We start from the raw sequence: 25,297 nt of genomic DNA, 5'->3' as shown, positions 1-25,297 counted from the left end.
GAAGCCCAAGGTGCTTCTGAACCCCCACCACCACTTTTGTGATATGGTGGTACACTTATAACTTCACATAGATGTTGCTGATGCACGAGTGGACCTGGACCCTTCAGCCACCATGTTTTTTTACCTTTAGCCTTTTGGCCGGTAGAGAGAAGACAATGTAATAATGTCACTGACTGTGGCCCATGTGTTTTTATCACCTGTATTTATTCAAAGGACTTTTAGGACTTAACTTTAATATCAGGATTTATTGATTTATTATAGGGTATGGTTTGTAAGTATTGTACTGTATCTCCGCAAAGCGCCAACAATAATTCATAAATGGATGTGAAACAGTGATCATGATAACAGCGAAAACATTATTAGTTCTAGGAGAGCAAAAAAGTGCTATTATTTTTAAGAATGACACCTGGGGATGGAGGAAGATTAGTGAAAAGGGAAATCACTATGGTCCAAGGGCTGAAGGTACCAGTTATTCTCCTTCGGACTGTCAACGATAAGTGGTCTAAGCAAGGTGAGGATCAGCATCCGAGTCTCGGACAGCAACCTGTTCCCTGCTCTATATTATGCAACGGGCTTCTTCAATGGCTCCCTCAGTGAGAGTCCACACTTCAGTGATGTGATTACCTATAGGTCCACTGTAGGGCAGCAGCCCCATTTGCCTCCATGGTGGGTGTCTTTGTGCCATATCTTAAAAGCACAAATCGGCTTTTAATTAAGTCTACGGAAGCTGTGCTGAGCCGGTGTGGCCTCCATTGCAGAAATAGGCTAGTTAGGGAGATCAAAGATCTCCCTTGTAATCATACCTGGGAACTTCTAGGCTCCGGCTACTCGGAGCCTTCCCTTGCGGGACGCGGCCAGGACTGCCCACTGACGTCAGCGAGCGGTCCCGTGACGTTGGTGGGAGTTCCCACTGACGTCAGTGTGAGACCCGGCTCCCGTGACCCAGAGAAGCGGTGCTTCACCCAACAATCTCCGGGTCAAACCCGGAGAGTTCCCAGGTTTGCTTGTAACCAGACCATTGCGCAGCAGGACAACTGGAGCTTGATCACTGTCCCCTTAGACCTGCCTCCCTAGACCGAGACACATCACTGCCTAGAGACATGGTGGGAAGGAGTAACTAAGAAGACTTAGTATATCCTCCACATTGAGTCAGTCTGCCTTGGGTCAGGGAAAAAGATGGCTTTATTTATTCTTCAAAATTGCAACTATATAAAGAAATGCGTAAAGAGCATTTGCTTTAAGGTGGTAAAGGGATTGGTTGCTACGGTGCAATCATTGAGTTTAATAATTGGACGGCATTCTATGATGCATAACACAATGCTAGCTAACGTCTTCCAGGAAGAGAGGTTTATCTATATGACCACTAAGGGGTGCCATTGGACAGCACAAAACACATAGCAGTTATCAGTACAATACATACCGTACCCAAATGTCAGCATCATAGCATTGCCTGAATATTCCTATCATATGTACAGTATCTCACAAAAGTGAGTACACCCTCACATTTTTGTAAATATTTTATTATATCTTTTCATGTGACAACACTGAAGAAATAACCTTCTGCTACAGTGTAAAGTAGTGAGTGTACAGACTGTATAACAGTGTAAATTTATCGTCCCCTCACAATAACTCAACACACAGCCATTAATGTCTAAACTGTGGTAACAAAAGTGAGTACACCCCTAAGTGGAAATGTCCAAATTGGCCCCAAAATGTCAATTTGCGTGGCCACCATTGGGAGACCTTGCGCTTCCCCAGCTTCCGTTTGAGGATGCCCCACAGATGCTCAATAGGGTTTAGGTTTGGCCAGTCCATCACCTTTGCCCTCAACTTCCTTAGCAAGGCAGTGGTCATGTTGGGGGTGTGTTTTGGGTCGTTATCATGTTGGAATACTGCCTTGCGGCCCAGTCTCCGAAGGGAGGGGATCATGCTCTGCTTCAGTATGTCACAGTATATGTTGGCATTCATGGTTCCCTCAATGAACTGTTGCTCCCCAGTGCCGCCAGCACTCATGCAGGCCCAGACCATGACACTCCCACTACCATGCTTGACTGTAGGCAAGACACACTTGTCTTTGCACTCCTCATCTGGCTGCCTCCACACACGCTTGACACCATCTGAACCCAGTAAGTTTATCTTGGTCTCATCGGACCACAGGACATGGTTCCAGTAATCCGTGTCTGCTTATCTTCAGCAAACTTTTTTTTGGGATTCCTTGTGCATAATCTGGGACGACAGCCATGCAGACCTATTTGATGCGGTGTATGGTTTCCACTTAGGGGTGTACTCACTTTTGTTGCCAAGGTTTAGACATTAATGGCTGTGTTGCGTTATGAGGGGACAGCAAATGTACACTGTTATACAGGCTGTACACTCACTACTTTATGTTGTAGCAGAGTCTCATTTCTTCAGTGTTGTCACATGAAAAGATATAATAAAATATTTACAAAAATGTGAGGGGTATGTATGTGTGATATATATATATACCTGAAGGGTTTGGCTCTAAGTAACGTGCTTTCATTTCCTTAGACTCTATGGAAGGTCACTGGTTTTATTGCTCAGTGGCCTTTTTAAGATCACAAGCTGATCTGAAGATCATTTCACTGCGATTTATACTTTATGATATAAAATCCATGTAAACACATCAACAATCTAAACTTCAGTGTATGCTGCAATGGCACCCAGTAGCAGCTTCAAACAAACTTGGTTGGAACGGCCATATTATTAAGTCTACTTTCTGCATGGGTTACTATCAGTTAAGATAGGGTTCTGGTTCCGTAGTTTCAGCCATTAGGGACATGCCTGGTCCACAGTCTGCTTTAATTCAGTATGTCTCCTTACTTCTGTCCACATTTGATTCACGAATTAAAAAAACAATATATATATATATATATATATTTTTTTTTTACATAAATATGTACCGTATTGGCTCGAATATAGGCCGCACTTTTTTCCCCCACTTTAAGTTTTTAAAGTGGGGGTGCGGCCTATATTCGGGGTCTAGCGCCCGACGCCCGGGACATGCAGTCCCGGGCGCCGGGCAGGCAGCGGGGTTAAGATACAGATCCCCCGCAGCGGTGCAGGGGACCTGCATCCTTCTCCCCGATACGCTCAGACAGCCTCCCCTGCCAGCACTTCCCACGGGGGGGGTGCCGGCACGGGAGGTTATCTAAGCGTTTTACCTCTGCCCACCCCCGACTTACCGGAGCAGACTCCCGGGTGTCTTGCGGGGCCGGCGGGAGACATTTACGCAATACGCAAATGCAACTTCCGGTAACGGTACCGGAAGTTGCATACGCGTATTGCGTAGATGTCCCTCGCCGGCCCTGAAGACACCCGGGAGTCTGCTCCGGTAAGTCGAGGAGGGGGGGCAGAGGAGGACAGCGGCAGCGTATCGCGGGGAGGGAGGACAGCGGCAGCGTATCGCGGGGAGGGAGGACAGCGGCAGCGGATCTCGGGGAGGGAGGGCAGCGGATCTCGGGGAGGGAGGGCAGCGGATCTCGGGGAGGGAGCGCAGCGGATCGCGGGGAGGGAGCGCAGCGGATCGCGGGGAGGGAGGACAGCGGCAGCGTATCGCGGGGAGGGAGGACAGCGGCAGCGTATCGCGGGGAGGGAGGACAGTGGCAGCATATCTCGGGGGGGAGGACAGTGGTAGCATATCTCGGGGAGGGAGGACAGTGGCAGCATGGTTTTTTTGGTGCTTTTTTAAAGAAAAAAAACTTTTTCTTTAAAAAAGCACCAAACTTTTAGGGTGCGGCCTATATACGGGGGCGGCCTATATCCGAGCCAATACGGTATATGAAGTTCATTACTCCTTTTGTGTGGCCCGTATCTCCTATTAATAACAAACTTTGTCTATGCACAGCATGTAATTGTGGAGAACTTTTAACTTTTTAAGTAAATACACTTATAACATTAAAAATGTATTTATTATAACATTTTTATTTGAAGCCACTTTTTACTCTAGGATAATTTACGCTGCCCTTCACCCAGCCACCTCGGACAACCTCCAATAATCAAAAGCAGTCAGAATCCCACTGCAGCTTTGGAACATGTACTATCAAGTCTAATATTTCCATATACAATATATACATATTGCAAATGCTTTAGTTACTACACACTTAATGGTTTTTGGATCAGGTCCCCCGCAGATGTACACAGTGCTTCCTGCCTTCCATCCTTGAGACAGGCGGTTTTTCATACATCCTATTGTTAGCTATCCTGAGGCTAGTTTAATATGTTATCGACCACCTGGTTTTGAATAAAATGTCCAGTCTGAGATTTGGAATATATATGGACTTTTTTTAAGGTCTGTCGAATCCTCTTCTTCCAACAAGTCCACCGCGAGACGTGGTCATGAGCTGAACCACAATGATAGATGCAAGACTTCAGAGATGGACAGTCCTGACACAGGCACTAGAACCAGAGTTGGGGCCGTGTCTCCCCACACGTCAACCAGAACTCCTTCCAGCCCTGAAGATTAAAAGACAAAAAGATTAAATTAAATAATGCTTACAAACAGCAAAGGTCATGGTTCACAATGCATTCCATGGTCACAAGTAGGTAGAACAGACCAATGAACCCAACTGTCAGAGGGCATCATCGCATGTTTGTTGTTGGCCTTATGCGGACTCTGTTAGTGTAAGAGAAAGAATGGCAGGACCCCTGGGGGCAAACATTTACGGCACAATAGCCGATCTCAGAGGTAAATGGTAGATTACGTGCAGTCTGGAGATCCAGCGCTCTCCACCCTCCCTGTGTAACTGGTTGGGGCTTGGGGAGCAGGAGATACTTTCTGCTTAATGATAATCTCCTTAGAAAGAGGATTTTTTGCGCTTTATTAATTCAGGGCCTGGTGGGGATATTAGCAGCTCTTGAAATTAGAAAGGCCGGGAGCGTTGCAATTTGCTGAATCCCAAAATGTTTCAAATGAGCAGATAAACAGGAGCAATAATTGGGCTTTATTAAATAAAGGAATCGTTCATTACAACTATCCCAGCTGTACCCGCGCGGGGGGAAGGAGGGAGAGCTCAGCTGAGCATGTACGCTTCCGACATGAATATCTTGGCACACAGCGGGTCGATCTTCAATGTAATCAATTTAAAAACAGAAGCAGTCTCCCAATACATAGAATGCTAGGGCAAAGGCAACCATAACACACATAGGCTTCAATCACAAGGGTTGAAAACACCTGTTGGATTTTAAATTCCACAATAAAAAGATATCAATGGCCCCATAGGTAGGGTACTGTGGTCTGTGCATCTGGAACGTAATTCTATTATGTAGAATAACACCAAAGGGGTTAAATTCAGGCACTGGCATTGTGGATGTGCACTTCTTCAGGCCAGGTATGGGAGGAACCCTATTATCGAGCAAAGCCTAATTAGCATTTTCCTTCCAGTCGATATGAGAAGTTGCTGAAAGCTCTGCTAATGATATCGCGCCCTCTCACAGGTTACCTCCTGTCTGCCGGGAAACCTGATAGCGCTGGCACCGCCGAGCCGTACCGCACGCCGAAGAACCACACCTAGATCAGCCTCTCCGGCACCAGACAGGAGCTGTGCCCCTTCGTAAGGCTCCTGTAACGTGGACATTTCTGTATCGCACACTGTCAGCAGAGTAATTTTCACCTCACTAATGATAACGTTGTATGAAGGGAATAATGAGCCATTCAAGCTCAAAGCTATCCAACCTGCTGACGACATGTCAGACATGAGTAACATACACACGTGTGTCATTCTCTACTTAAACATATCAGGGAGTCAAGCCCTTGTGCTTTCTACAACAATTTGGGCAAATCATACCTTCTATAACATCAGAGAAGCATACCAACCACGCCATCTGAGTTCATTTACCCCTGATCCACAAACAAATCACAGAAATCAAGACAACTCTGGCTTGGGGTGGTACGTTGAGTAATGTTCTCTCTGACATTTAACAGATTTGTATTCCTGTATTTGACTCACCTGTTTGCAGACCTCGCAACTCCGAACCTTCACTTTTATAAAAGGTCCTGCAGCACAGGGGTGTGAGGGGAGTCTCTCCGGGAAGCTCCTCTATTGCTCTCCTAAGCACAGTTATGAGGACTTGTCTAGCAGGGCTCCAGTCCTGACATGGAAGCCCAGGAGAAGAGACAGCCAGGGAGACTGTGAGGGAGGCACAGGACAAGCAGCTTGACACCACTCCATACAGAATCGCCCGGTATCCCAGATTCTCTTCCGTCGTGGATATGCATCTTCTGTCCAAAGGGTCACTTACTGCCGCAACCACATGCCACTCAACCGCTGCCCCACGGGGAAGCTCAGGTACCACCACCACTGAGATAGAGGCGGACGTATCCTGCAGATAGAACATACTCGTTTTAGCTCACACATCACAGCTTGCTGCTCTCTGGAAAACATGTCCACTGAAAGCAGGTCTAGGTCCAGTTTGCCACCGGCTATAAAGTGCTATTTTATGCAGATGTGGGAAAAAGAGAACCGTGTAAGGCCTAGGTCTACTAAATAGTCAAAAAAGGGTCTCATATCCTACACAAGAGCTGCCAGGTGAACCAATCTGATCACCAACGTTTTTTTTGTCCGATTTCACTAACACCCTTGCGTAGCACATAGCTTTTAATTTTACATGTTCCAGATGCAATAAACAACGCCAAGCTTAGAATTCAAATTGTTGTTCAAGCATTCTTTGTAAGGGTTAGGTAAGGAGACAGGAGTGCTGGTGGACTCAATTAGTGGCCGCGTGGCCAGACACTACATTGTCAGCGCTAATTTATTCTATGCCCACACCAGGAGCCCTTTAGGGGGAGGCTATCAATGGATGGGACATGTCTACTCACATCTGTTTTAGGGTAGGATACCCAGACTGTTAGTCTGCCTATTCCATCAACAGTTAATCTGTATCCCAGTTTAATACATTTGTAAATGATAGAGGGTCATGATTAAAAGCACAGACCCCCCCCCCCGCCAATGGTCCATAATAGAGGAGCTCCCTGAGTCTCTACTCATGCAGACTGGCTGCTCTCCACCAGATCACATGCACTCTTGAGCCCTACAGCCAAGCTGCTGTCCAATACATTAGAGGAGGCGATTTGGGGGAATATTACAGGTTTTTGTAAAACTCTGTATGAAAAAGATTTTAATTTGAAACAAAACTTTCGAAGTTAACGTTAAGGAGCCATTGGGAGATACTGGTAGCCCACATACAGGTGATCCAAGTAAATATAATGACATGGGAATAACAGGTCAGCTGCCACCTGTAGGTATAAATATGACTTCTCAATCAGCAGCATTTCATATTTTTCTTGCATAACCCGTAAAGACAAACATGGAATGATACAGAAAGCTCAGTAGTCGAAACACGTTGGGATGTGTCAACGGAACAGGATCGGGCGGACAGAAAATAGTAGGAGAATCCCACCAAACGTCTGTAGAAGAGGCCAGAGTAAGAAAGAATAATAAGAAGACTCTCTCGATTCCTTGCTGGGACATCATGCTACACGAAACGAAAGAGGTGACTCCAACAGTGTGCTTGGAAGACCAACGCCACCCATAGACATTTCGGTGACAAAGTGTGTCTTCTAGATGTAAGAATGAATGACCTAGAAGAGGACCCTGCACAGAAGTGGGCAATATATGGAAGGACATCAATGTCAATGAAATGGCTTATGGATCACAGGTCCTTATACAGTATTTTGGAAAATACTTGGTGTGTTTGGTGGTATACGGAGAAACCTTTTTTTTAATGTCTGTAATAAAAACGACTATGTTTTATATATATTTTAAAAGCCTATTTTTAATTACTGCACGAATGTGTTTTAATTACCTTGCCGCCTGACTGCATTGCAGTATATATATATATATATATATACGTAGGTGGCATCTCCGCTGGATGATGATTGGGGTGTGGTGCCATGAAAGGTTTAATAATATGCTCTTTTAGGAACAAACATTTTTTTTAAAAAAATCCTAATTTGTCTTTAACCTGATTATAAAGAACCAAGCCTTCATATAAAAAAAACAACTAAGCCTTATTAAGAATAGCACCAATCAATAAAATGTATAATTACAAAGCAGAACAAAATATTTTTTCCAGGAAACCGGGGCCATGAAGTCAATGAGCTGATGCTTGAACACAGGACGGGGAAAAAAATCAAAAAAGCCACATAGCATGTATAATATACAAGGATATTATATATATATATATATATATATATATATATTAGCCATTACCTTTTGTGTTTTTGCCCATGCCGCCACAGCGGTGGGTATATAAGAGCTCTGTGTCACATAGCAGTGGCAAAGTAGAACGTGGCTCAGGGAAGTCCCGGGGCTCATGGCACCCAGCACTCTCTCCACGTGATGCAACGAGACATCAGCCTCGGCCGTAATACCTCCTGGGACCAGCCGCATGGTGCAGGGCTTCAGTGCAATCTGTCCAGCGCAGAATACCGCCGGACCAACCTACGAAGGGTAAAAGAGAGATATCTGATGCTTTTATACACATACCAGATAATACACATTCCCCTACATTAAGTCTTCTGCTGGACTGATGGAAAACTAGGAACAATAGGAATTCAATGTATAGACACGCAGACAAGGACACAATGTGTGTCACTTAATTACTCCTTACCTATAGTTACATGGGCCCCCCCATTTTCCTATGCCTGCTTTCATTTACGTAGCTATAAAGTATTGCCTAGGGTTGGGTTTGTGTGAGCTCAACACCTACATACTTTTGTCGGAGGTACAACCCCTTCCCTTTGCACCTTGGCCAAGTGGTCAGAAGGTGCGCCAGATCTCCTCTGTACCTCTCCGAACCCCTTTTGGCTTCAATGGGAGATGGAAGCCAAAAAGGCATCTAGCCAACAATTTTGTATGTCTACGATGAGCCAAAAAAGGTTACAAAACCCGTACGCTGTACGGAACACAGCAAGTAAAATAATAATACGCTATTGCCAATATAGGCACATCAAGGGTTTGTTCCATCCTCACTGGAAAAAGTAAAACGGCATAGACATGGCAATCATTTCTTCAAACTTTATCTGGGTTTTGGCTAGTTCAGCAAACAACGCCAGCAAGAGGATGTATCCCCAGATCTTCATGTATCATAAGACTGTGATCATTGTGTTTATGGTTCGTCCTGATCTCTGGATGAGAAGCTGCATATCACAATTACACCCCTGGGCTGGACTGAAATCCTATAGCGTCTTCTTCTCTCCCCACATACAGACCTAGCATGGATCAGCTGTCTGTAACTACCTCTGATCTACGTCAATACCCAATAACGTGAATCCAGCTTATGAATGCATTGCAGTGCCTGGGGCAGCTGCCCTTATCAAGGGGTCAGAGGCCACCCAATATTCAATAAGAAAACCAGCATTTTTCCTTCACTTAACCGCGGCGTCCACTGCAGGGGATGGCGTTTATCGCTCTGCATACCGAGCGACACCTAGAATGCTCTCCCCGCAGGGAAGCGGATTCAAGCGGAGATTAGAAGGACGGAGGAATACAAGCAAAAAAAAACAAAACACCATCAGTGTTGCAAATGGGAGCGAGCGAAGTAGTCGGAACAGCAGGCTTAACGGTTGCAGAAGAGGTTAAACCCGACTAATAGGTGCAAAGAATTTTATCAATAGTATTGAAATGGTTAAGTGGCCACCTCTGGGGTACTTATGCCATACTGGCCATAGCAATGAATCCATATAGAATGACTAGGAAGTTACGTTTGTACTGGCACAAGGGTACAGTGGCAGCCGGGGGGGGGGCAAGCCCTCCTATACAGGGAGGTATCAAGTACCCCCGATGAGGTGCATGCGCGTGGCATGTGTAAGTGGTCCCCCCCCCCACGAGACATAACCTTTGACTTTAGCTGTAGTCCAAATCAATGAAGGCTGTAGCCTGCCTCATCAGATCCCTAACGGGATTAGGGATCTTCTCATCGCACGGTGTGTGATAATCCTGCCGGTAATTAGACTAATAGAGGCAACTCTACAGGGAGCACAGATACGGCGGCGCATGCAGAGGAAAGCTCTGGGCACTTAATGCCGATCTGTCACTTCTGCCCAAATCCTGGCTTTTGCTGTTCAATACACAGAACAGACCCATGTTATATGTATTAGAAACCCACCTTATGTGTAAACAACGGGAAGAGCATCTCAGCTCCCTATTCTCTGCATAGTTATTCCTCCTCATTAGCGTTCCATTAGAGTTACTGACTGGGCCGGAAATCCTTTGCAAGAGTCGGATGAGGACAACTGATGAGATGTATCAGGTCTGCCACTTTCTGCCACATATCTTTGATTCTTTAAGGTAAAATAGTTCCTTCCTATGTATCTAAAACGACGATACCGTCGGAAGGCAGGGAAATGCATATCGCCGTATTGCTCCAAAAGACGACGACCTCTTTAGTAGACGGTGATGCATTTTATTAGATGGAGATCGAAACATCTTAAATAACCTTATTGTGTATCTTTGCTTTAATACAAGGTGTCGACTTACAAAAAGGGGTACGTTTGATTAAAGATTAAAGAACAACTACGCAGACACCCTTCGTAAAGCTAGAACAAACACCTATTAATGGAAACGCAACAGATATAGCAGCACAAACACGTATAGGCAAGACACACAGCTATACGCACACGAGTATGTGAGTATGTATGAGTAATACTGTATATGGTTATATATATATATATATATATATATATATATATATACGGGTATATAATATAGATATATATATATATACGGGTATATAATATAGATAGATATAGATATATGGGTATATAATACTATAGATACATAGATATATGGGTATATAATACTATAGATGGATATATATATATATATATATATATATATATATATCGTATATAATACGATATATATATATATATATATATATACACACATATATGTCCGTGCTCCTTTTTACATGTAGCAAGCCGCTCAGGTGGAAGTAACGCTCGCTATGTGCATGCTGCCGGGTGGTGCCAAGCCCCCTCTCTGTTTGCCTGTCTGAATGGTGAATGCCCCCGTGCTGGATGTGCCGTGCAGGGCAGGCAGCGCTGTCACCTTCGCTTTGTCCACGCCGCGCTGATTACCCTATTTTTTCCCCCCCTGCACGAGCTCCGCTTTGTGAAACGCTATCAAGGTCAGAGGCAGTCGCTAAGAAAACCAAATAGTAGCCGCCTCCTTCTCCCCGATCAGGGACGTGCTTACCCCCTGCAATGCTTCGCCGGGTGCCATCACCAGGAGGAACAACCACAATCTTATTAATGTACAAAAGACAAATCCTAGGGAACAAGAGGACAATCATCGACACATGGACCTGAAGAGCTTGCAATCCATAAGAGACGTGCGGACACATTATTCCCATTTAATAACTCCATAGAATACCAGCGTTTTCTGCTCCCTCTGGGAAAATATGTCTTAAAATATTTAGGTTAAACCAATTAATGCAGGGAATATTAAACTTAAATCTGTTGATTTGGGGGCATGAGACCTTATACAGAACGTATACGCAGTAGGTAAACACACCAGTAGAGTCAATCATAAAGACATGTCACATATACACGCACCAACACATACATACAAAGACTTAATGGGTATCTTTTGCCATATTCAATCATTTATTAAACATGCATAGATACACAGACTGACATATAGACAGAAATGGATATTTGTGTCTTCCTATTTATTAAAAATATGTATATATATATCTTTTTAAACCTTTGGCCCTGTATTAAGACTTTCCCCCTGGCACTCAAGTTGTTAAAACATTATGGTTTATGTATTGCTTCTGGTGTCTTTTCATATTCCCTTTACCAGGGGGGTGGGGGTTTGGGTGACGGGCATTAGTTCTGCCAAGGTGCCTTCTGTGACCTGCCCGCAGGGGACATGGGTCTCCTTCCAGGACATTGGAAATAGTGACAAACACCATCGCCCCGCATTAACCGCCTCGCTCTAATCCCTGTAATTCCAAGGAATTGCAAGAGCGTCAGCTAAAGGGCACGATGTCTGAGTGAATGATGCCGAAGGGACAGTTTTTATTCAGGGCTGGCGCATAGTATGGTCCCCCTCCCTACACTGTACACCCCTCAATGCAAGCAGTAGGGTCTGCAGTACAAGACTCTGGGCACTGGGTGGCGCCAAAGGATAGGGATGCGCAGCTCCATCGTGAAGATGGACTTTGTCTTTTCTCCCCATAGGACCCATCCCTGGGACAGAGTAGAGATGGAGTATGCTCCATCAGTGAGGGTGTGTTATGTATGTTACTAGTAGAAGAAATACAACTGTTTATCATTTCTTTATAATTTTCGGAGAGCTGCATTTTCTTTTGTATATAGACAAAGTGTCTAAGCAAAGTCATCATATGGTCAACCAACGACCGACGGCAATGCTCGGTAAAGGCCTGATAATGGTACAGATCCTACAGCGTCTGTGAATGTTTTATATATAAAATAGCTTCCCCTAGAACCAGATTGTTGAAATAATCCGAGAAGAAGTACACAGTCACAAACAGCTGGTAGTGTAACCCCAAGGTGACAGATACAGGAGATATGTCATATTATACCGCATTAGCTCTATCATTTTTCTGTCACTGTGCCCTCTTTGCCGGCTCATCCCATTTCTCCGTCTCACCCTTGTCCACTCCTGACACATGCAGCAGACTTTTCATGACACGGCCGGGACACAATTAATCTCTGCGATAAGATACACATTGTCCTTTCCAATTCCCTTCAAGACTCACTCGTATAGCCTGGCTGTAAGGTCCAATGTTAGCGGGGGCCCAGTGGGAGACACTCTGCACATGCATGGAAATCTTCTCCAGAAAGTAGTCATCCCTGCAGACATCAGGCTCCATATACCAGAACAGGCCATCGAGCTTAAAGAGGGTCTCCGCGGGAAGAAGGCATTGTACACAAACCCTGGGACAGCCAAGAGATTGAGGCGTTAACAAAACAAGAAGTCACTCTCACAGCTCACAAAATATACATTGGATATAAATTGGACAGCTTGGTCTACACACAAAGTTTGAAGAGGTGTCATCAGCACCAACCCATTGGTTTCGACAGTGACAAGCGGTTCAGATAAAGCAGGAGAGAAACTTACCGCGCCGGGGGAGCCTCAGGAAAAAGAGTCTTGTACGCGTTGTTTATAGTAGTAAAGTCCGCCATGTTCCTAACGTACAGATGGACCAACACAGCGTCTTTCAGCTTCAATCCCAACTCTTCCACATGGACTGCAAGAAGCAACATGTCTTCTAGTAGAGATGTCCACACAACTCCTTAATGTCACCCTGATCCTCATTGCTTATATTTACCTAGCACAGTCTTCAATCTTTCTTAATTTCATGACTGCCCCCATCGACTATTAGATTCCAATAACTTTTTGCAGAATACCTCTATAGTAGGTCCTGACAAACTCCTATCGCTAATACGTTACTACTGACGCATTAGACTATTATATAAAGACGTCTACTGGCATACATTGACGTCTTTGTCTCCAAATCCTAGAATTTTCCATAAACAAATATATATAGGGTTTGTGTTAAATAGCTCAAGTATTAGGTGCCAAAACTTCTAGTTTACAATTGTAGAAGTCAGGGTTATTTGCCATAATGCTGTGTAATTAAAATTCACCTAGTTGTTGTGTGTCTCCCTTTGGGAAAATGTCAGCAACAATTATTCATGAGTCACGCGGTTTGACACGGGTTCTTGCCAATGATTGTGTATTCCAAACACAAACAATTCCTTGTTAAATTAAAAGCGCAACATGTTGTTACATTTTTACGACAGTACAACAGCACCCACACCCTGATCACAGGAATTTGGTTCTTCTCTAACCTGCATTTGTATCCCGGCAGTGCAGCACTCCTTAATTAATTAATTATCAATTAAATACTTGGCCTGTCCTCCTGAGCTGTAGGGTGTCATACTTACCATTCAGTGTGGAAAGTCCTCTCTGAGAAGCATCATAGACACTTTGACCAGAGCTGATGAGCTCACTGATCCATAAAAATCCACCCTGAGACTTGGTAGGACACTTTTTGGTTTTACCTGGAGATGGAGAACATTTTGAATAGTTGAAACATATTATATTTTAAAAGAGAACTTTGAGCACAAAAGAGGGTTGTATAGGATAGATACAAGTCTAACCAGAACTCAAGAGAAGACCAGGCACCCTCACACATTGCCTCTAGCACCTACTATTCTACAATAAAGCCAAAGAAGCTAATTAAGGACTAAACCCCAAGCAATGTTGTCAAACGCTGCCATTTGCCACAATTTCAAGATTTCTTTGATGATTTCTTTCAAGGTGCTTTTACGCACTGGACAAGCATTGGAAGCCACGTTTGTAGGCTACAAATGTATTCTCCCCTGGCGGCAGGTTTCAAGACTGAGTCCTACCAAGGCTATGTGTTCACAAGGCACACAGACGTTACAGTACCCTGTCTCCCATAACAGCAACTGGCATTTATACTTCCTTAAAGACTTCTTCCAGTACGAGACACTTTTTGCGTATGTGCCTTCGTCCCCTTGAAATGAAAAACTTTGTGTGTCCGTTGCAAAAAGACCAGACTACTTGCAGCCATCTACGAATTAGCCCTCCAGAAGTAGTGGAGGAAAATATGAATGACCTGTCCAATTTTGTTATTTATTAAGGATTAGTGTGCTAATCAGTTAGGAGCATGGAAATCCATGTCATATTCATCTACATAGCCCCAGAGTAAACCTTAGTTCCTTTCTAGTGTCGATAAATACGGTGACATTAATTCAAAGCCAGTAAGAATGTAATTACCAGTAATCATTGCTGAAACTAGAAATCACAATCGACCATGGATACTGTAAATAGAGATCAGCAAATGTTACACATCCAAACAAAAAGAGAATTTACATTTCCCAAAGGCAGATACCTACAGGAGGAAACCGATGGAAGGCCCTGTGGAAGCCAAGTCAAGGACTGGTGCTCCATGTCACATTGAACAGGCTCTACAGTGAGTTCTAGATCACAAGGGCATTCTCCTTTAAAATCCAGAACCGAGGTGTTATCCTGCGTGGAGAGAGTTTCAGATGGGTTACCACATCATGCCGAACGACCTTCTACACCAAGGCTTACTTAAAGAGAAACTGTCACATCTGAACCAACACCACATAATCTATCATTACACTTATTCAGATTGTTTTAACAGACTGTATAAGCCATAGGACTAGAGAAGAAGTTCCTCTGTTAATATTTTAAGGCAAGTTTGCCAGTTAAAATCAACTAATGAACCAAAAGCACCACTGATATTTTGTACATAGGCGTGATATGTGATAATCTGGAACGTGACCACCCACCTATAACTCTATAAACCTTCAACTTGGAATGTCATGGCTGGTCTGAAGATAAAATTGAGCCCAGGTATTTCCAACAATGTCCCAAGCCTGTGCACATGAATGTCTACACAGGTGGGACATCAACCTGATGTCCAACCAGACCTCAGGCTCATCTTGCTTTGGCCTCTCAGGTGCCCACAGAATAAATATAATATCAATCCGCACCTACAGGGATGGACATTTAACTGGTAAAGTTAAAGAGTAAATTGTTCCTAGTAGATCTGATTTTCTTCCCTATGGACATATCTGGGGGATAAGCATAATTGTTTATAACTTCTACTTGTTAGTGTTTCTCCCCAAGGTTCCCATTAATATATTTTCCTATGAAATTAACTTTCAGCTACTATCCATTCATATGTAAAGACGGGAAGACTTGGTAAGAACTACTGGACCATTACCTTGTCTTGAAGATGAAGCTTCAGTAATCTAAGATAAGCCACGGGGGCAAAGGCATCATTAGAATGTACCACAACCTCTGAAGAATCACTGGAACACAGAAGAAGAATAGAGCCATGGTGTAGATGTACAGAGAGCAGCGGCACCAGACAGTTTTTAACCTATTTACTCTGATCTGTCTCTTTACACTAAATAAAATTACATAATTAAGTTTAATATCTTAAAATAAGCAATATATATGTATTAAAACAACTCTAATGTGTAACCCATGGGGAAAGGTATGTTAATTTCCCTTTCTCAGGAGCCGAATGATTATTCCTTCCAATTATGTTGTCTCTTATCTATTGGTAAATTGCTGATTGTTGTTGATTGGTTCTACCAGCCTTCGATTCCTACACCTAATACAATGGGAACAGGACACATTCTCCTCTATTTCAAAAACATGTATACACGCAAGCAATAGACATTCATCTTTTCCTAGTAAGCCATTACTTAAACTCCCCATCATCCCAATTATTGTATTATAGTAAAATGTCACTGCAACTTACACTACTACTCTCTTCTTAAACAGGGCACAGTCTAAGGTGAGGGTCTCATACTCCCCTCCTTCTCCGCACACGTGGACGCCATACTTATGCGAAAGCTGAAACACAGATCAGGAATTCTGTGAGTTCTCCTCTGCAAGGATCAGCGACCCTTTTCCAGTCCTTTATTTAATTCATTACAAATCTGTATGCATTTACATTCGGTCTCTAATCGCTCTTCAGGATGAGTCAAGCTCAGCACAAACGGTGATTTGGCTGTTTTCACTTTTTAGCATGTAATTTCATGTACAGAAGGTTGGTACTGATGCTATTGTATTACGTCATCAGATAGCCTACATAAAGCTACTTAATAGAATAAAACACCAAATATAAAGAGGATAAAGGGAAATATTTAAAAGTTTGTGACTAAAGGGAGGGTACGTTTTTAAGAAAGGAGAGCTTATCTGTTATGGAGGCCTCCATTGATCCAAAATGCTTAGGTAGACTACTGTACAGACAATATGAAACTAATCGTAAGTTTCTGAATTTCACAAGCACCCAATAAGACAGCTCCTTAGCTTAGCTCCTACTATGGTGCTTCTGGTAGATAGAGATACAAAGTGGTAACAAACTTACCTTCTTGAGTTGAGGCCTCATCTCTTCCAGTGTCCTCCCTAGATGTTTATCTGGATCCAAACCTGTAAGAGTAATAATAGATACTTTGCACCCAGTTCCCAGTTCAGTGGAAGCATTCAAAGAAGTGTACAGTACAGTACAATTATTTTAAGAATTCTACAAGAGAGCCTGGGCAGTAATGTTATGGAACTGAATCTGTGTCCATAATACTTACACTGAGTAGAACAACCACAGTGCTGCTAAATCCCATCATACACCCTCAATATTTGAGGAGGTAATTAAATTCTAGCAGTGGGCATCCTGCTTAACTTATCAGTGTTCCATGCTTATAGTATAGCTGGAAAAATTTACACGCAGAGAAGACATTTTACCTACTTTCATTTCTACCCAAACTCCCACCGCTTACCAAACGCAGCTACCTTGATGAGGATGGCTTCAAGGCCATTGGCAATCATTTCATCCAAAAGTTCCTCCTGCTTCCGACGCCACAGAAAAGCAAGAGGCTGAAGACCAAGCCTCTGACACCTAGAGCCAAAAAGGACAAAATAACCAATTTCCCAAAAATATATACTTTTTACACATACAGGCAGACGCAAAAACATTTACGATATTTGATAAGATGATAAAAATAACCATAAAGTAAATCTATGCCCTAGATACAAGTGTGCCCAAGATCAATTAAAATAAGATAAGAAGAGATTAGATCAATGGCTGTATATTTCTCTCTATTAGGATTGGGTATGATTGGTGGACATAATGGTAGAAGACATCTTTCATGGTCGTCCTCTTGACCCATAAAAGTGTACACAAATAAGTATGCCACACCAGTAACATGTAATACATAGTAACCCTCATCATCCCTTCCGAAGACCCCTTAGGCATGCATGGAAAACCTTCTTACACGTTCTCCACTCGTACACGCTGGTAGTCAGATAGAATAGCTCCAACAGACACAGAATCCACCGACTCTTTCTCCTGAAAAACACCCACAGACAGAGTTGAGACGCTACCAGCCAAATCTTGCTTACCGCAGATGACATAAAGCACTGTGCTGTGTGTCACCTCAGCTCTTATCACAGCCATCTATGTTGGTGAAAAAACTACATTCGAGACACCAAATTCACCATATTTCCCACCAAAAAATATGCCATGTTGAACTGAATTCATCCTATTCACAATCTCATAATACACAACCACACTTCACTACTGCAAGGTGAAGGAGCATTACAATATGTTCTTTTTTTGGTTTTAGCTCGTACGATCAAAGAATACAAATAGTTGTGGTGTGGTGAGTCAATTCAATCATTTGTCTGTGAGAATCGTAGAAGGAATTCTGCTCATTTATATAGTTGGACAAAACATCGTCATTCTTTGTAAAATCACTAAAGTCACGACCTTCTGTTGAAATCAGAACGTCTGCTAATGACTGCTCAAAGAGCGAGATTCCTAAAAGCGCTGAGAACCTTCTCCATCAAATCTGAAAACTACACGACTGTTACTTTTACACCACGTATGCTGGTACTTTTCACCAGATTGTCCTGCACTGGACACAAACATGGAGTCAAGGCATCTTATTTCCACAACTGTCTTCAAGACCAGGCTAAGTGGGCAGCTGTCAAGAGCCCATAACCCCCTAAAGGGTCACCTATGTGTCCAAAAGCCCAGCCTACATGTCCAAGAATGGGGTCCACCCTTTGGAGATCCTTGCAGGGTAGGGCAAAGTAGAGGATTATGCAGAGCTCCATCCATAAACAGACACCAACCATGCCCTTAAAGGCTTGAGTGTACCAGGGAGCCCCCTGAACAATGCAACCGGAAGTCATTTGTAAGTCTTCATTTTCCTTAAAATGTCTTCCACAGAATAGGTCCCACTGCCAAACATACACCCAGTATGTTCAGTAGCATCCCCCCCCCCGAGCACAGAATCTCACATGAATTGGATTTGTCATGTTTCGGAGGGCCAAAATGCCCTTTATCCACACGCTATCTTTATTTTTTGGTGATTGACCAACGAGGGGTTTTTATTTATTTATTTCACTTTGTACTACACTCAAGAAAGAGCTGTGTAAAGGGACTTACTTAGTGATTTACTTTAGGATCGTCTTTGAATCTCTCTTGTAAAAAAGCAGGTACCTCTAAAGATATCAGTGGCGCCACAGGGTTCCTATATTAATTTTCAATTTTTTCTGCTTTTCCAATGTTATTTATTTATTTTTTTTAACACTTTTGTGAGCAGTGAGGTGCTGGCTCCTGCCGACTAGCCTGATCTCCAAAATGAACCATTCTTTTGAGGACAGCATAGAACGTCTTTCTTTGTTAAGGAATGATCAAAGCCCACTCTTCCTGAAATTACTGAATATGACTGAATTCGCTCCTAAGGATACAAAACCTGATTAATCAAGACAAAAATGCTAACTTTGGAGTGATCCCGTTAGAACGCAACACAATGCTTATGGCGATAGGGTCAATTCTGAAGTAAATTTGATGGATTTGGTCCACAGGTACACATCCACATCCAGCTTTCCTCCTTGTTGTGTTTTTCCTTTCTCCTTCACCATCCATTACTGAGCTAACCAGTCATAAAAACCCAGCCTTTCCACCAATCATAAAAATCATTCGGGGGGAAAAATTAGCAATAATACTTCAGCGTTTAATTGGTGAATGACACAGACTGTAATTATAGGCGGAAATGTTATATTAATGAGAGGAAACTTTTAACAGCGAATTGCCTTAGAGCTATTATCAATTTTCTTAAAGTACGAGTCCTTAGGACAAACCCGTCCCCGTCTCCCCCGCCGAGATGTAGGTAATTTTTCTCTGCCTGATAAACGCGACCATTAAAACGTGGCGTGGAACGCAAACCTTTTCTGCTTTTCTTTAAATGAAATCGGTGTGTGCGCACCCTCGGGGGGCTTCTGTCTGATGTGATCCCAACGTGTCAGTTAATCAGATAAAGAAATAAATTAAATAATTGTCAAGTCAGAACCACAAACAGCCTGAGGGAGGCAGGAGAAAGGAGGGGGGGGATGGAGTTGGGTATTAATGTTTGGAAACAAAATAAGACATCCGGATAATGTTTCAGCACGTGTAAAGGTTGCTGATCTGTCGGGGCTCAAACCGCCAATCCTCTTAACTACATACGCCTTTTTACTGCAATATTAGACACGATTTTTTGGTTTTGTTGTGGGGGGGCAGAAACAAAATCATAAAATGTCTTGTATTCTACACTACTGCATATGACATGTCCACCATAGAAGAATTGGTATTAAAGTACTCTGTGAGTAACCCCATGCCTCTATGTATACTTTAATATGCCACAAAGCTGCCCTCTTCCGCCATGATCTAACATTTCTTGCCACTGCTTGGCTGCTTGGAGCTGTCAATCAGTGGCAGGAAAGCGCTCCCATTGAAATCAATAGGAAGACTTTACACATGCACACAAGACCACTCAACGTTCACCAGAGCCAGCGCTGGACTGTAGGTGCATTTGTAAGACGGACCACACAGCTATCGTATGCACTGAATTGCAATAATGGCTGTAGAGATCCTTAAAATGGGAAGCCAAAAAAAATTGGGCAAGTTAACCTTTTTTGACTATTTTAACTCGCTTTCTCGCAGCAAGAGAGGGACAAAGCATCAACACCTGCGATTCTACCTGCTATATGTATAGTATGTCCACATGATCCTCTTGCTTCTCGGAATTTTAATGCAGTGGGACTTTCGATTCGTATTTTGAGGTACGGTCCTCATTTAATCAACATGATAAAGAGCCAATAAAGACCTCATTTCAACCAACATACATATTAAAAAGCCCTAATTTACACACACACAACAGATCAGGTGTGGAAAACATAGTTATCTATTATTAGTTCTTTACACATAAGGGGAGTGAAAAAATAGAATACAAAAGAAATACAAATTTTTTTTTCACATTTTCTCCTTGTTTCTTTGTTGTGCATAAAACATCAGTTTGAAACTGAAAGATTTAAATCTTTACTAATTCATATAAATGTATAAAATAACATTCTTAATTGCCCCGATAAAGTAACACAGAATATTAGTTATTACTGCTAAAGGTGCTTCTACTTAGTTATTCACACATGGTTTCTCCATTTTGGCTTTATTTTTGTTGAATAAATCATGACACGGTGTTGTATTTACCTAATTTGTAGAGCTGCTAAGGAACAGAATCATTTATTTATCATTATTATGTCCTGATATGTAAAACCATAGAATTCAACTTTTCTTTTTTTCTCTTTCACTGTATATTTAAAAGCAGCAATAGCACTCTACAGGCTAGAGGTTTTGGTTCCATTCATATTTACATTAAACTATTTTTTTTTACATTTGAGACACTAATGGAAAAAGAAAAAACTGGCATAAGAGAAACAACTGGGGAAAGAAGTTATATATCAAACTTAAGGTTTTAATATATTTCACCCCCTTCTCCTATGAAATCATAAAAATGCCATGGCCAGCTAGTAGTGTTTAGCATTCATTTAATAAAAATGATCGATAATTTTAGAAAAAAACACAATAAATTATGTGTGGGGCACACATTCTGTTTTGCTCTGCTTTAGTTAGAGGAAAAATAAATGCAATATAGGAATTTAACCCTTGCTCTTTAAAATGCGTTGAAAGTCTCGCTGCCAATGATGTGGCAAAGCGAAGCATTTACGGTAAAAGGAGAATTTCCTGTAAGTGTCGGTAAAAGAGATTCCGCATAGCCCTTTGCTCCATCACAGTAATTATACAGTCTGTCCGCAGCCAGAGACTGGCTGTATTATACTGTCTCCTTCATGCAATCTGCATTCATCGCTATTTTAATTAAACCAGGCTTCAATTTGGTTATTTCATTCGTACGAGCGAGGCAAGGGCCTGCAGACGGGTTTAAAAACTGCAGAAGAGAAAAACAAAAAGCACACAAAATAGACATCAAGATATGGGAGGGAGAGGAGGAAAAAAAATGGAAAATATTTATCGAATAAAGGTTTTAGAGATGAGATGCAGATAAGAAAGGAAAGGAAAAGAAATAATGATTTGCTGCAGGGAACTGATGTATTTGTTATCTGTGCGGTATGCCAATATCTTCAAAGTCTCCTAAGAAGCTGCGATGCTTTCAAAATATATAACACGATAATCTCTAAGGGAGTAAATGCTCCAGACACGCTGTTTATACAGGAGTAAACACTCCGTACCTGGCACCAGCCTCAACCTACAAATGTAGGATTTTTTTCAGCAGCCTTATATGAATGAATAAAAGCAGCAGGGGGCGCTGCTGGCTTATTTTTGTTCATAGCAACAAACACACACACACACACACATTATATATATATATATATATATATATATATATATATATATATATATATATATATATATATATATATATATATATATATATATATATATATATATATAACACACAGAGCTGGACTGTGGATGATAAGGCGGCTCTGCCACTTTAAGGCTAGTGCTCGCCCAATTATATAATTGCGGCCGATGGATGGATTCGAGAGATCTGACGTTATGGGTTTTATGTTCACAAGGCATGCGGCCATCCAGACACAACAGCACCCAATTAGCAAATGCGGACAGCGCGGGTCTGCATGCATGTGCAAAATATATATACAGTACTGTGCAAAAGTTTTAGACATGTGGGAAAGAATACTGCAAAGTATTGCTTTCAAAAATAGACACGTTAATAGGTGAATTTTATCATTTCACATAATGCAAAGTGAGGGAACAGAGAAAAAAAACGAAATTAAATTAATATTTCGTGTGACCACCCTTTGCCTTCAAAACAGCATCTATTCTTCTAGGTACATAAAGTCAGGGATTTTGTAGGCATACGTTAGGTGTATGATTAAACAATTATACCAAACAGGTGCCAATGAACATCAATTTAATCTGTAGGTTGGGACACAATCATTAACTGAAAAAGAAACAGCTGTGTTGGAGTAATAAAACTGGGTGAAGAACAGCCTAACTCACCAACAAGGTGCTGAAAAGTCATACACCCTGACAAGACTGAGCACAGCAACAAGACACAGGGTAGTTACGCTGCATCAGGTCTCTCCCAGGTAGAAACGTCAAGGGGTTTCCAGATGTAATATCCAAGCTCTTTTGAAGAAGTGCAAAGAAATGGGCAACGTTGAGGACCATATCAGAAGATTCCCAGCAATGCCATCAGATCAGCATTGACAGAAAACAGTGGGACCCTGGTACATAGATCTACTGATCGGAGAAGTCAGGCCAGAAGTGGACTTGTGGCCAAAAAGCCATACCTCTCACGGGAAAACTAGGCCAACCGACTCAACGATTCAGGAACCGAGGTGCCGAAAAATGGCAGCAGGCAATTACGGTGCAAGTTTGGGGTTGCATTTCTGCAAAGGGAGTTAGGGATTGGGTCAGAATTTGACTGAGAGAGAGGGAAGCAACTAAGGCCCTTAAACCACAGAATAACTGTGGTTAGTCCTCCAAGATGTTTGAAACAATCTACGTGCGAGTACCTAAAAAACTATGTGCGAGTGTACCTAGAAGAACTGATGCTGTTTTGAAGGCAAAGGGCGGACATACCAAATATTGATTTGATTCAGATTTTTCTTCTGTTCAATCACGTTGCATTTTGTTAAATGATTAAAATAAACTATTCACATGTCTATTTTTGAAAACATTCTAACTTTACAGCATTACAGCTCTTAATTTTCATTTGCATTTCATTGTTTGTTTTTTTTCACTCTCTCTTAATGTCTCCCTTCCAGCAGCTTCGCTTCTTCTCTTGCCTCTTCTTGTCCTTCTTTCTTCGACCACTTCTCCCAGCAATCCATGGCGCTAACCTGGTCTCCCGGAGCACTTCTGCAAGAGGGTGGAGCCTCCAGACACACCTTCTCCCCTGATTGGAGGAACGGGGAGGGCTGTCACCTTGGCCCCGCCCTTTTGCGGAAGTACACCGCAAGACCAGAATAATGTAATAATACATGATTTACTGTACCTTGACCAGCTTCAGAAGCTGATAGAGATCTTCCACTTCATCCCCTTCGTGTGGCGTGTATGATCTCCCGATGTCAAGGCTGGTGCCCTTGAGAGTGGCTCGATAAAGGGGCAGCCCCATGGCCTCTGCATACAGTTCCAATGCATGGTGTCCCACCGTCTGGTACATGTAACTGTCTAACTCATCCACTGCACAAAAAAAAAAAGGTAGAACAAGCACCGTGATATATAAAGTAGGTTTAACCCCTTAAGGACAATGGGTGGCCCCTAAACCCATTGAAAACAATGCATTTTGTCATTAAGGGGTTAAAAAAAGAAAAACCAAACAGTAATGACAAGATCCCCAACGTCATTACCTGCAGCCTCCGGGGGTCTCAGGTTAGCAAGTGCAACTATCTGATGACCTGCTGAGACACACTGCATCATATTGTAGCAGCTATCCTTCCCTCCGCTAGAAAGATAGAAAATATATCATATTAAATGCATTTAATATTTCCAAGCAAAGAGAAACATACAACGCAATGGCAGATAAGAGCCATCCAGCCCATCTATCCCGAATGCTCCAATATAATCATATTTATTTAATCACCTTAATAAGTTTATTCAAATTTTGTATATAATTAGCGATGAACATTACGGAGATTTTAGTAACGTATTGGGGTAGTTTTGGGGTTTTTTTGTACATTCGGCTTATGTGATAATATTGATCTACATATAAAAGATCCATCTCTTCACTATGCACAGCAAGCCCTGCTGTCACGACATAAGTGAAGATAACACCAATTCTTCCAGTGTTCATCGGGATACTTATATGCTGGCTGTTTTATTTCTGGTTTCTCTAAACTTCAACCCTGTCTTGTTACACAATTGAGATGCACAAGATATATGATGACGTAACTTCTCAGCGCAGCCGATGTTTAAATCTCCTCCATCTACTCCGATTCCCATTTTGTTCCGCGGTGTGAATCACCTGATTAACGCCACAACCCTCATGCCGTCTGCGGGCATCCTTAACTCTCTGTATCCCTGCTGCAGCCAAACCCGGAAGTAGCTACACGTGTTCTATTGCGCATGGGCAGAAGACGCTCGTTGACTCAGGACCCCGCTAAAAGAGCTGACTTAGCGAATGCCTGCCGGAAAGTAAAGGCGATTCGAAAATAAGGGGCACAATGGTAAGGGCGGTTATATCATTAACCAAGTCCACGCTGGGGTTATGTTTATGAGAAAAATATGTTTTAAGTGGCACAGATAACTCATTGCTATATTGTTATAAGGATCAGAGAGCAGTGCAGTAAGGCTGCTCATTCTACTCATATATTTTATACGTGTTGCTGCCCAGTACATGTGAAGGGGTATCTAGCTGCATGTGTTA

At 42.5% G+C, this 25,297-nt stretch overlaps 1 protein-coding gene across 1 annotated transcript; it reads right to left on the bottom strand.

Annotated features, from left to right (window-relative positions):
* Positions 1-3,922: 3,922 nt before the first annotated feature.
* DPH6 (diphthamine biosynthesis 6) lies at positions 3,923-24,965 on the bottom strand. Its single transcript, XM_053475565.1, has 15 exons — positions 24,896-24,965; positions 24,282-24,376; positions 23,927-24,114; positions 17,834-17,907; positions 17,339-17,457; positions 16,933-16,994; positions 16,321-16,415; positions 15,775-15,862; positions 14,918-15,050; positions 13,940-14,056; positions 13,110-13,239; positions 12,748-12,925; positions 8,229-8,459; positions 5,967-6,339; positions 3,923-4,473 (listed from the first exon to the last, which is right to left on the bottom strand). Exons 1-15 carry the CDS (start codon positions 24,931-24,933, stop codon positions 4,355-4,357), a joined length of 2,040 nt encoding a protein of 679 aa, XP_053331540.1. The 5' UTR covers positions 24,934-24,965; the 3' UTR covers positions 3,923-4,354.
* Between the last annotated feature and the right edge of the window lie 332 nt (positions 24,966-25,297).

Source organism: Spea bombifrons, chromosome 9 (genome assembly GCF_027358695.1).
Source record: "Spea bombifrons isolate aSpeBom1 chromosome 9, aSpeBom1.2.pri, whole genome shotgun sequence".
In the NCBI taxonomy this organism is placed as follows: Eukaryota; Metazoa; Chordata; class Amphibia; order Anura; family Pelobatidae; genus Spea; species Spea bombifrons.
The sequence above is the reverse complement of the archived record's forward strand: the minus strand, read 5'-3'. Positions and strand labels throughout refer to the sequence as shown.

Bases quoted from the DNA above. Each gene is read 5' to 3' on its own strand.
- DPH6 (XM_053475565.1), bottom strand. From the start codon at position 24,933: ATGCCCGCAGACGGCATGAGGGTTGTGGCGTTAATCAG. The intron at 17,908-23,926 runs GTACAGTAAATC...GGTGTTTTTCAG, and splicing joins AGCTTCTGAAGCTGGTCAAG to GAGAAAGAGTCGGTGGATTC. The intron at 15,863-16,320 runs GTAAGTTGCAGT...TCTGTGTTCCAG, and splicing joins TTTAAGAAGAGAGTAGTAGT to TGATTCTTCAGAGGTTGTGG.